This window comes from Lithobates pipiens, unplaced genomic scaffold (assembly GCF_037356315.1).
Source record: "Lithobates pipiens isolate NorthernLeopardFrog02 unplaced genomic scaffold, aLitPip1_a1.2 Scaffold_18, whole genome shotgun sequence".
Taxonomy (NCBI): Eukaryota; Metazoa; Chordata; class Amphibia; order Anura; family Ranidae; genus Lithobates; species Lithobates pipiens.
In genome coordinates, this window is record NW_027507758.1 from 296,973,507 (window position 1) to 296,985,149 (window position 11,643).

At 43.3% G+C, this 11,643-nt stretch overlaps 1 protein-coding gene across 4 annotated transcripts in view; it reads right to left on the reverse strand.

Annotated features, from left to right (window-relative positions):
• SOBP (sine oculis binding protein homolog) overlaps window positions 1-10,605 on the reverse strand; it is a 268,830-nt gene extending 258,225 nt beyond the window's left edge. For 2 of the 4 annotated variants that reach the window (XM_077487164.1, XM_077487162.1), the window contains exon 1: window positions 10,150-10,603. In XM_077487164.1, coding sequence (XP_077343290.1) covers window positions 10,150-10,245 — 96 coding nt within the window. In that variant the 5' untranslated portion in view covers window positions 10,246-10,603. Of the gene's footprint in view, window positions 1-10,149 lie in introns of all 4 variants that reach the window. The other 2 variants (XM_077487161.1, XM_077487163.1) reach the window with 2 other exon arrangements.
• Window positions 10,606-11,643: the final 1,038 nt, after the last annotated feature.

An 11,643-nucleotide genomic window follows, 5' to 3' on the forward strand; every position in this document is an offset into this window, starting at 1 on the left:
TTGGTGTGTCTCCCAGGTGGCTTGTGGCAAACTTTAGACGAGACTTTTTATGGATATCTTTGAGAAATGGCTTTCTTCTTGCCACTCTTCCATAAAGGCCAGATTTGTGCAGTGTACGACTGATTGTTGTCCTATGTACAGACTCTCCCACCTCAGCTGTAGTTCTCTGCAGTTCATCCAGAGTGATCATGGGCCTCTTGGCTGCATCTCTGATCAGTCTTCTCCTTGTCTGAGCTGAAAGTTTAGAGGGACGGCCAGGTCTTGGTAGATTTGCAGTTGTCTGATACTCCTTCCATTTCAAAATGATCGCTTGCACAGTGCTCCTTGGGATGTTTAAAGCTTGGGAAATCTTTTTGTATCCAAATCCGGCTTTAAACTTCTCCACAACAGTATTACGGACCTGCCTGGTGTGTTCCTTGGTCTTCATGATGCTCTCTGCGCTTTCAACAGAACCCTGAGACTATCACAGAGCAGGTGCATTTATACAGAGACTTGATTACACACAGGTAGATTCTATTTATCACCATCAGTCGTTTAGGACAACATTGGGTCATTCAGAGATCCTCGCTGAACTTCTGGAGTGAGTTTGCTGCACTGAAAGTAAAGGGGCCCAATAATTTTGCACGCGCCACTTTTCAGTTTTTTATTTTCTAAAAAAGTTTAAATTATCCAATAGATTTCGTTCCACTTCACAATTGTGTCCCACTTGTTGGTGATTCTTCACAAAAAAATTTTTTTTATATCTTTATGTTTGAAGCCTGAAATGTGGCAAAAGGTTGAAAAGTTCAAGTGGGCCGAATACTTTCGCAAGGCACTGTATGTATATATATATATATATATATATATTCATTCATATTCTTGTATATATAAATATGTGAATACACTGATCAGCCATAACATTATGACCACCCACCATAACTTGCCGAGGCATGAACTCCAATAGACCTCCATAGGTATGTTGTGGTATCTGACACCAAGTCAGCAGCAGATCCTTTAGGTATTGTAAGTTGCAAATTATGGCCTCCATATATCGAAATTGTTTTTCCAGCACATCCCACAGATGCTCAATTGGATTGTGATCTGGAGAATTTGGAGGCCAAGTCAGCACCTCAAACATGTTTTTGTGCTCCTTAAATCATTCTTAAATTCATCAGCCAAGGCCACACTCTTCCATTATAAGTATACATCCATTATAAGTATACATATATACAGTGCTTGCAGAAATACATGTTCTCATATAAAGTGCTTAAGTGCTCATGAAATATATTACTAACGTACTATGCAGCCTGTGGGTCATAAACGCTTGTGATCTATTGATCTGGTAAGATGGGATGAATTCCACAGAAAATCTCCATATAAACAGGGGTCTTGGGATGGCCAGAAAAAAACGATTCCAACAGGCTCCAAATAATAGAAAGAAAAGCTAATAGTGAAGTACTGTAGGGTCAAACAATAAGCGCATTAGAAGCGCCACTTACTAGACTATGGAAAAAATAGGCATCAGTAAAGAGAACAACTCTTTCGGGTTTGCCGCTGCTTGGCGTGTGTTCAACAGAGGGGGAAGTGACGTCAGTGGTTCAAAATAGCTGGAAGTGCATTGACGTGTTTCACCCCTCTCCCAAGGAGTCATCAAGGGCATCATCAAGGACATGCTGTCCTTGATGACGCCCTGGGGGAGTGGCGAAACGCGTTGATGCATTTCCGTCTATTTTGAACTACTGACGCCACCTCCACCTCCGTTGAACAACAGCGAACCCGGAAGAGTTGTTCTCTTTACTGATGCCTATTTTTTTCCATAGTCTAGTAAGTGGCGCTTGTAATGCACTTATTGTGTGACCCTGCAGTACTTCACTTTTAGCGTCTCTTTCTATTTTTGGGAGCCTGTTGGATTCGTTTTTTTCTGGCCATCCCAAGACCCCTGTTTATATGGAGAGTTTCTGTGGAATTCATCCCATCTCACCAGATCAATAGATCACAAGCGTATATGACCCACAGACTGAAGGTCAACATGGGCACCCTGACTGGTCTACAGCTATGCAGATCCATACACAACAAACTGCATTGTACTGTGTGTTCTGAAACCTTTTGAAAACCAGCATTAACTTTTTTTTTTATTTGAGCTAGAGTAGCTCTTCTATTGGATCAGACTACACGTGCCAGCCTTCGCTCGTTATGTGCATCAATAAACCTCGGCCGCCTGTGACCCTGTTGCCGGTTCTCTGGTTTTCTTTCCTCAAACCACTTTTAATAGGTCCTGACCACTGCAGACTGGGAACAGCCCACAAAAGCTGCAGTGTTGGAGTTGCCCTGACCCAGTCATCTAGACATCACAATTTGATCATTTAATTATATATCCCACCCAGTTTTAGATTCCATTGTAACATGGTAATCAATGTGTGTCACTTTACCTGTCAGTAGTCATAGTATTATGGCTGATCGGCATACATATACACACAAGGGGGTTACAGCACAGAGAGCATTATTATTTGTACCTATAAAGAATGATTCAGCAACTTCAGCCACCCCTGCCCTTTTATTCACTGACCTGCACTATGCAGAGGAAATGGAGATACGTCTGTGCTCGGGTCCTAGATAGCTTCCCTATATTCAACACATGAGATACTAAAGTGTTAACCCTAACATATTCATAGTAAGCCTTGACTTAAAGTGGTTGTAAACCCTTTACATCCACTTTTTGCTACAGGTAAGCCTATAATTAGACTTACCTGTAGCTACACTGGATATCTCCTAAACCTGCACGGTTTAGGATATATCCCCTGTATTTCCATGTGCCAACGTCATCGGCACATGCGCACTGAAGCAATGGCAGTATGTGCCGTTTCTTCAGTTGTACTGTACTGTTACCGGGGCTCCAGGGCGCATGTGCGGGAGTGACATAACGGCCAATCACAGCACTGGAGCCGCGATAAGCAGAAGTAACTTCAGGGAGAAATGTCAGTGGCCGGCGCTGTTTATGGGCACCGCAGCTGGGGCTTCCATCTCAGGTAAGTAATTCCTAATGAGATAGTGTGTGCATACCAGCTCATTATGCCTACTTATAACCACTTTAAAAAAGCAGAAATTCTAACTTCGCATATAATGCAACACATGCTCAAGCTGGCCAACTGTGTCAAAGTAATCCCTATCTAGCCAGTCCCTACTCTACCTGTGTATATACATACTGAATATTACTGTACTCGGTTCCTGGCTTAAACCATGAAAGCACTGGCTGCCAAAGCATGTAGAAATCCTCCAGCCATCCTGTAACGTGTAGTCACCGCCGATCGCAGCACATAATTGCTTGTAAAAATCACTGTAGTGTATAAGATGCTAGGTGCCTGTCAGTATGATTAGCACAGATCTGATTTCCAGTGTACGATACAAAACATACAATCACCATGCTGACTTTTCTAGCCGTATGGGTTACCGTTTAACCCCTTCTCGCCTGTAACAAGATGTGAAAGAGTTAAGCACACACACTGATCTTTTCATGACTGTTAGGAAGTGGAAGGGGCATCGGCCTGCACACCAGTTCTTTTTCTTCTGTTAGCAGGCAGAAGCAATTCAATCCAATGTGGTTTGAAACATGAGTAGGTCACTGTACACCATGATAAAATTCCCTAATCCCTGGGCCAAATTTCCCTGAGGAGGGCCTCCTCCTACCCCTTCACTTTCCAAGCTGACTTTTCCATTCCCACTCTCGTGTTTCCCTCTCCTTCATTTCTTTCATTTCCCCTACCTTAAAGCCTTGATACCCGATCTGTGGCCGCTGCTCAGGTTTCAGTTTTTACAGCTTAGACCGTCTATTGCTGTATACATTCCTTTCTTTCTGCTCTGCAGTGATTACTTACTGAGGCTTATTTTACACTAGCCCAGATGAAAGCTGTTCAGATGAAGGGGAAACATAGCCAGGCTTTTTGAACATTACAGATATGAAAGTGCACAAGAGCACATTGTGTCCTTCTTGACATTTTGTAGCAAATGCTGTATCTAGTATGTTGTTGGTGCATTCTGAGATCCAGGAACACATGAATGGAAACGTGCAATCTATGCATAGTTTACCATAGTCGTTCCACTTCTCTGCAAGGCACAGTACACTGTTCACAATTCTATCTATCAGTGTGAAAAGTGCAGCAACCAATCAGAAATCATCCCTTCACCAGTCCAACTACACTTGGCTACTAAAGCCAAACTCTGGCCAAAACTGTTGTACATATGCACAGTAAAAAGAAAAAAAAAATGACCAATAATGACATGTGCCCCTTTTGTTGCTGGTGCTGTGATTGTTATGGGTGCTCAACCTGAGGCCCTCCAGCTGTTGCGGAACTACAAGTCCCATGAGGCATTGCAAGCCAGTGTCAGTTACAAGAGTGACTCCCAAAGGCAGAGGCAAGATGGGACTTGTAGTTCCGCAACAACTGGAGGGCCACAGCTTGAGCACCGATGTATAGGGTCACCATACACATTACACTCTGACTGTAATCAACATTAGATCTACAATAGCCACCTCAATTTATATCTCCTAGATTGTAAGCTCTAACGAGCAGGGCCCTCTGATTCCCCCTGTATTGAATTGTATTGTATTGAACTGTATTGTAATGTCTGCCCTAACGGTGTAAAGCGATGTGTAAACCTTTAGCACTATATAAATCCTGTATAATAATAGTAATCATAATAGCCAATCAGGCAGGCTCTTGTTTACAGACTGTTTGTTTATAGATATTGTTAAACAGGAAACATTACAATATATAAAAAACTTTAGTATTCAGCATAAAATATGACTTTCTTTTGCATACTAAAATATCACTATACAGAGATACATTAAAGGAGGTATAAAGGCAGAAGGTTTTTTATCTTAATAAATTCTATTCATTAAAATAAAAAACATGTGTGTAGCAGCCACCCCAGCACCCACAACACTTACCCTGGGCACCTTCTCTATCCAGCGATGTCCACGATTCCCTTGGTCATCTGGGACTCTCCTCCTGATTGGTTGGGCCACAGCCGCGGTGCCATTGGCTCCAGCGGCTGCCAATTAAAGTCAGTTAGTCAATCAGGGAAGAGAGGGAGCGGGGCTGAACGGCAGCTGCATGTCTGCATGGACACACAGGGCTGCAGCTCAGCTCCAGTGCCCCCATAGCAAGCTGCTGGTCTATTGGGGCACTCGTCAGGAGGGAGGGGCCAGGAGCCGCAAAGATGGACCCAAGAAGAGGAGGATCCGGGCTGCTCTATGCAAAACCAACTATATAGAGGAGGTAAGTATAACATGTTTGTTATTTATTTTTATTTCTTTAAGTAGTTTTTGCATATAATATAGTAAAAACAAAAAAAGTAGGCAGGCTCTTGGACTGCATACTTGTTGTTAGATCTAAAGAAGATTGTACAATCAGATCGTATTGTACGGGATGAGCTTTGATTTCATTGACCCCCATACTCTCCTAACACCACAGAACATCCAGCATGGAGGTTTCCAGTACCAGCTGTGGTACACTGATCTCAGTAGGCTGCTTGCTGTACCCCACCCTCCATTCAGAAAAAGCCTTGCAAACCATTCTGTTTTTGGAGGGGGGGAGATCGTAACGTTCATCTGATTTTTCTACAATCACAGAATGCCTTGCTTTAGGTGAAAACAATGCAAGGCTATTTAGGAATGGATACAGCCAATGGCCCTCCATGACTACAGTCAGAACTGGGAATCTCAGCAACAGGCGCTCAAGGTGACCTAATGAAGACTGCAGCAGCCAGAGATGGGACACAGCACATTAATGGCATACAAATAGTTGACGTTCATCTTTAGATCTGAGTGCCTCCTAAGGGTAAAAGTATATATATATATATATATATATATATATATATATATATATATAAAATATATATATATATAAAATGTATATACATAAACATTAGAAACTGTAAAAAGACTTTTGAAATGCTTTTCTTGCCATGTGTGCCTAACCCATTTGCTACTGTATATCTCAGTACACATGCTGACCAGTTACACCAGAGTACTAGCAAGTCTATAAACTGCTTTAAAGTTTACTTTTTTTCTTTTTTTAATACTAAAGTACCAGTTAAAAATGGTGTAATTTTCCCCCTTACAATGTTGTTTTTGTTTCATCCCCACTAGTTCAGACAAACATCTGCTATGAAGAACAACTATCTCCCAAACCACTGAGAGCGCCTGCAGCCAAAATAAACAAAACAAACCCAGAGGATCCAGCACAGTCAGCCTTTATATCCAGCCAGGATAACATTTCACATGTTTTGATTAAAATTAGCTAATTTGTAATTCTAGCCCCTATGTTAAAAGCTGCAATCCATATAGATCACATTAAGCGGGGGGTTAGGCAGCCAATGACAATGTGATAGATATAGGCAGCCCTGGAGGGGGGCGTGCGAAGCTATAATTAACCATTTCAATTAATACATAATGTTTTGTAACCAGAAATAATACAAGCTGCCTCCCAGGAACTGATGGATGAAAAAGGACTGTTCTCTCTCTGGGGGGTGCAGAAAAACAGCCAGTCCCTGATTAGTATGGACACATCTGTCAATATTACAAAGTTCCCCTGACTGCAACCAGATTGAAATAACTAAACCTGGCAATGCTTTCCAATCATAACCAAGGTAGAGATGCCTCATTGTGTCTAGTGATCCTGTGTGTTTTAGTTTGCTGACGAGCAATGTTTACAAACAATCACCCTTTGTTTGTTTTTTGATTTTTTGTTTTGTATTTTTCTTTCATTTCTTTCATCCTTCTTTACATCTCAGCAGTGTTGATCTCCTCTATCCCTTTTTAGCCATTCCCTGTCTACATGTACTCACTCAAGTACTCTCTGCAAATCATTGCTCTGAACTGAATGCCTGACAAAGGTGGACCAAACCTGCACAATGTTTACCTATCCATTACACCTGTATCCATAAGAGGGGCATGTCACAGTGTGACAACCCAGCAGATCATTGGGGAAACAGTTGTCACCCCATAACAAAAAGTACCTGTCTTGTCTACATGTACTCACTCTAACTCACGCTGCACATCATTGCTCTAGATTGACTGCATGATAGTGACAACAACAGAGCAAGCCATCACAGTGTGTGTCTACTCATTGCACATGTTGTTTCCTTAAGAGGGGGCATGTGACAGGGTGACAACGCAGCATAACATTGGGGAAACAGTTGTCACCCCATAACAGGAAGTACCTGTCTTGTCTACATGTACTTACTCCAACACAGGCTGCACAGCATTGCTCTGGACCGACTGCCCGATAATGACAATGGCAGATCAAGCCTGCAAAATGTGTGTTGACACTTGTAGTATCCATAAGGGGTGGGTATGTCAGGGTGGCAACACAGAAGAAAAGTGGGGAAACAGTTGTCACTCCATAACAGGAAGCACATGTACAGGTATAAACTTCAGCACTGGCTGGACATCATTGCCTTGAACTGTCTGATAGTGACAATGGTTGACCAAGTGTATTAACACATTACACTGGTAATAACCATAAGGGGACATATGACAGGGTGACAATGCAGGAGAACAATATCTGCATGCATTCACTCCAGCACTCTCCATGCATCATTGCTCTAAACCAGGGGTAGGCAACCTCGGCCCTCCAGCTGTGGTGAAACTACAAGTCCCATGAGACACTGCAAGACCCTGACAATCACAGGCATGACTCCTAGATGCATGATGGAATTTGTAGTTTCACCACAGCTGGAGGGCAAAGGTTGCCTACCCCTTCTCTAAACTGACTTGCCAGATATTGACAATGGTGGACCATGTCTGCACAATGCATGCCGACACATTACATAAAGGGTTCGTGTTATAGGGTGACAACGCAGGAGAACAATGAAGAAACAGTTGTCACTCTATAACAGGAAGAACCAGAACAAGAACCTTCATGGCAAGATCACCAAGCATTATTTTCATTTTCTTTCATCCTTCTTTGCATCCCAGCACTGCTGATCTGCTGGACATCTACTCTCTGCACCAAGTGCCTGATAGTAACAACAATGGACCGTACGTCTGCGATGGGAGTTGATTTACTAAATCTGGGGAATACATAATCTGGTGCAGCTCTGCATAGAAACCAATCAGCTTCCAGGTTATCTTTTCGAAGCCTAATTGACCAAGCTGAAGTTAGAAGCTGATTGGCTACCACGCAAAGCTGCACCAGATTTTGCATCTCTGGTTTTAGTAAATCAACCTCTATTTGTCAGCACATTATGCTCCTAATATTCTTAAGGGGGGTTTGTGACAGGGTGATAACACAGGAGTACAAAAGGGAAACATGTATCACCCTATAGCAGGAAGTACCTGTCCTCTCTGTATGTAGACAAAATAGATTGATTGCTAGGCCCTCGGGTGGCAATAAAAACACCCAAAATGAAAAAAGTGCCACATCCTAATAATAGATTTGAAAAATGGAAAAAAGAATGGACTTTAAGAGCACATGTAAAAAATTATAACAAATTTTTAATAATTCACAATTCATATAAACTCATCTCTGTGTGTAATCACTCCAGCACTGGCTACAAATTATTGCTCTAGATCCACTACATGATAGTGATAACATTGGACCATACCTCCACTATAAGGTTTATTTACTAAATCTGGAGAATACAAAATCTGGTGCAGCTCTGCATAGAAACCAATCAGCTTCCAGGTTATCTTTCCAAAGCCTAATTAACCAAGCTGAAGTTAGAAGCTGATTGGCTACCATACACAGCTTCACCAGATTTTGCATCTCCAGTTTTAGTAAATCAACCTCTATGTGTCAGCACATTATGTTCCTAATTTTCTTAAGGGGGGTGTGTGACAGGGTGACAACACAGGGGAACAAAAGGGAAACATGTATAACCTTATAGCATGAAGTGCCTGTCCTTTTTGTATGTAATCACTCCAGCACTGGCCACAAATCATTGCTCTGGATCCACTACATGATAGTGACAACATTGGACCATACCTCCACTATGGGGTTGATTTACTAAATGTGGAGAATGCAAAATCCAGTACAGCTCTGCATAGGGAACCAATCAGCTTCCACATTATACTCCTAATATTTTTAAGGGGGTGTGTGACAGGGTGACAACACAGGAGAACAAAAGGGAAACAGTTATTACCCCCTAACAGGAAATACCTGTCATGTCTCTATGTAATCCACTACAAATCTTTGCTCTGGATCCACTACAATGATAGTGACAACGGTGGACCATAACCACACAATAAGTTTACAGGGTGACAACACAGAAGAATAATGGGAAACGGTTGTCACCCTATAACAGGTACCTAAACGAGGACCTTCATGGCAAGATCAAGCTTTATTTTAATGAATGCTGCAGATTTAAAAAAAGGTAGAAAACCAAGGATGACATGGGAAAACAAATGACATGGGAAAACAGATGACATGGGAAAGCAATAGACATGTGAAAACAATTAACATGTGAAAGCAGATTACATGGGAAAACAAATGACATGGGAAAACAGATGACATGAGAAAACAGATGACATGTGAAAGCAGATGACATGAGAAAGCAGATGACATGTGAAAGCAGATAACATGTGAAAGCAGATGACATGAGAAAGCAGATGACATGTGAAAGCAGATGACATGAGAAAGCAGATGACATGTGAAAGCAGATGACATGAGAAAGCAGATGACATGTGAAAGCAAATGACACGTGAAAGCAAATGACATGGGATTTTAGTGACTGAGATGAGATCTGTGGACCAGTTTCTGATTGTAATTCCAGGATCCATATTAAAGTGTGATCAATGCTTAGATGCTGACAAATGACAGCACAGAGATGAGGGATTTCCCAGCCTGTGTACAGCAGAGTGAGTGGAACCTCTGGAGCCCATCTGGGTGGCCATGGTTGTACACAGCCACTGCACACAGCACAGCCATCCTGGAAAAGTCCCAATACACATCTAGGTATGAATGTGTAATTTGGGTGACTTTCCCAATGAGATGTGTAGCTGTCATGTAGACAGGATAGGACTGTACAGTGACAGGCTGGCGCTCTGTGCCCAGTGTAGGGAGCGATGTGTCAGCTCAGTCCTCTGACAATCACAGCCGGCCAATTGACAAGAGGCGGGGCTGACACCTCCGATCCACCCGACACCCAATGCCATTATCCCTGGCTTACCTTCATCTCCTCATTGATCTCCCTCTTGACCGGGTGTGCGGGCTTCCTGCTCCTCTTATTTTCGGGGGGTCGCCCCTCTTTCTCCATCTCTGCCATGCTTTCTAGACTTTGTGCTGATGAAATGGCTGCTGGAAGTAAAGTGGACGTGCAGAAGAGGGGGGTGAGGAGAGGAGAAGTGCTGATCCCCCCTCTGGATTTAGAGGTGAAAGGCTTGAGGGATGGTGAAGAGTTGGGGGAGGGCTGGGGGTACCAGGCTGCCAGGCTCACGGTGCCCCGCTGTCACATCAGCCATCTTCCGCTTCTGTCTGCATTAGTCCCGACACCACTGACACCGCCGCCGCCACCGCCGCTTTGTGTAGGTGTGTGCGCTGTGTAGTGCTGTCGGTGTGTGTGTGTGTGTGTGTACGTTTGTGTGACTGTACGAGAGAGGGAGGAGAGACAGAGAGAGCTCCTTGTGTGGAACGGCAGAGGGGGTTAGCTCCTCCCAGACTGGGAGAGAGGAGGAGGAGCCACAGGATGCCAAAATCTTCTCCTCTGCCCATCTGTGTGTACTGATCGGGGATGTGCTCCTTCCTCCAGCACGGACACAGCTGGGGAATACACACGGCTTGTGTGCCACACATCACTACACATCACCAGAGCCCCATACACTATCCCAACTGCCTGCATCTTCACACAAACGTTTACACCTTCATAGACAGGAGATGTACACCTTCATAGACAAGAGGGATGTACACCTTCATAGACAGGAGGGATGTACACCTTCATAGACAGGAGATGTACACCTTCATAGACAGGAGATGTACACCTTCATAGACAAGAGGGATGTACACCTTCATAGACAGGAGGGATGTACACCTTCATAGACAGGAGATGTACACCTTCATAGACAGGAGGGATGTACACCTTCATAGACAGGAGATGTACACCTTCATAGACAGGAGGGATGTACACCTTCATAGACAGGAGATGTATACCTTCATAGACAGGAGATGTACACCTTCATAGACAGGAGAATTGTACACCTTTATAGACAGGAGAAGTGTACACCTTCATAGACAGGAGATGTACACCTTCATAGACAAGAGGGATGTACACCTTCATAGACAAGAGGGATGTACACCTTCATAGACAGGAGGGATGTACACCTTCATAGACAGGAGGGATGTACACCTTCATAGACAGGAGAGATGTACACCTTCATAGACAGGAGATGTACACCTTCATAGACAGGAGGGATGTACACCTTCATAGACAGGAGATGTATACCTTCATAGACAGGAGATGTACACCTTCATAGACAGGAGAATTGTACACCTTTATAGACAGGAGAAGTGTACACCTTCATAGACAGGAGATGTACACCTTCATAGACAGGAGGGATGTACACCTTCATAGACAGGAGGGATGTACACCTTCATAGACAGGAGGGATGTACACCTTCATAGACAGGAGAGATGTACACCTTCATAGACAGGAGATGTACACCTTCAT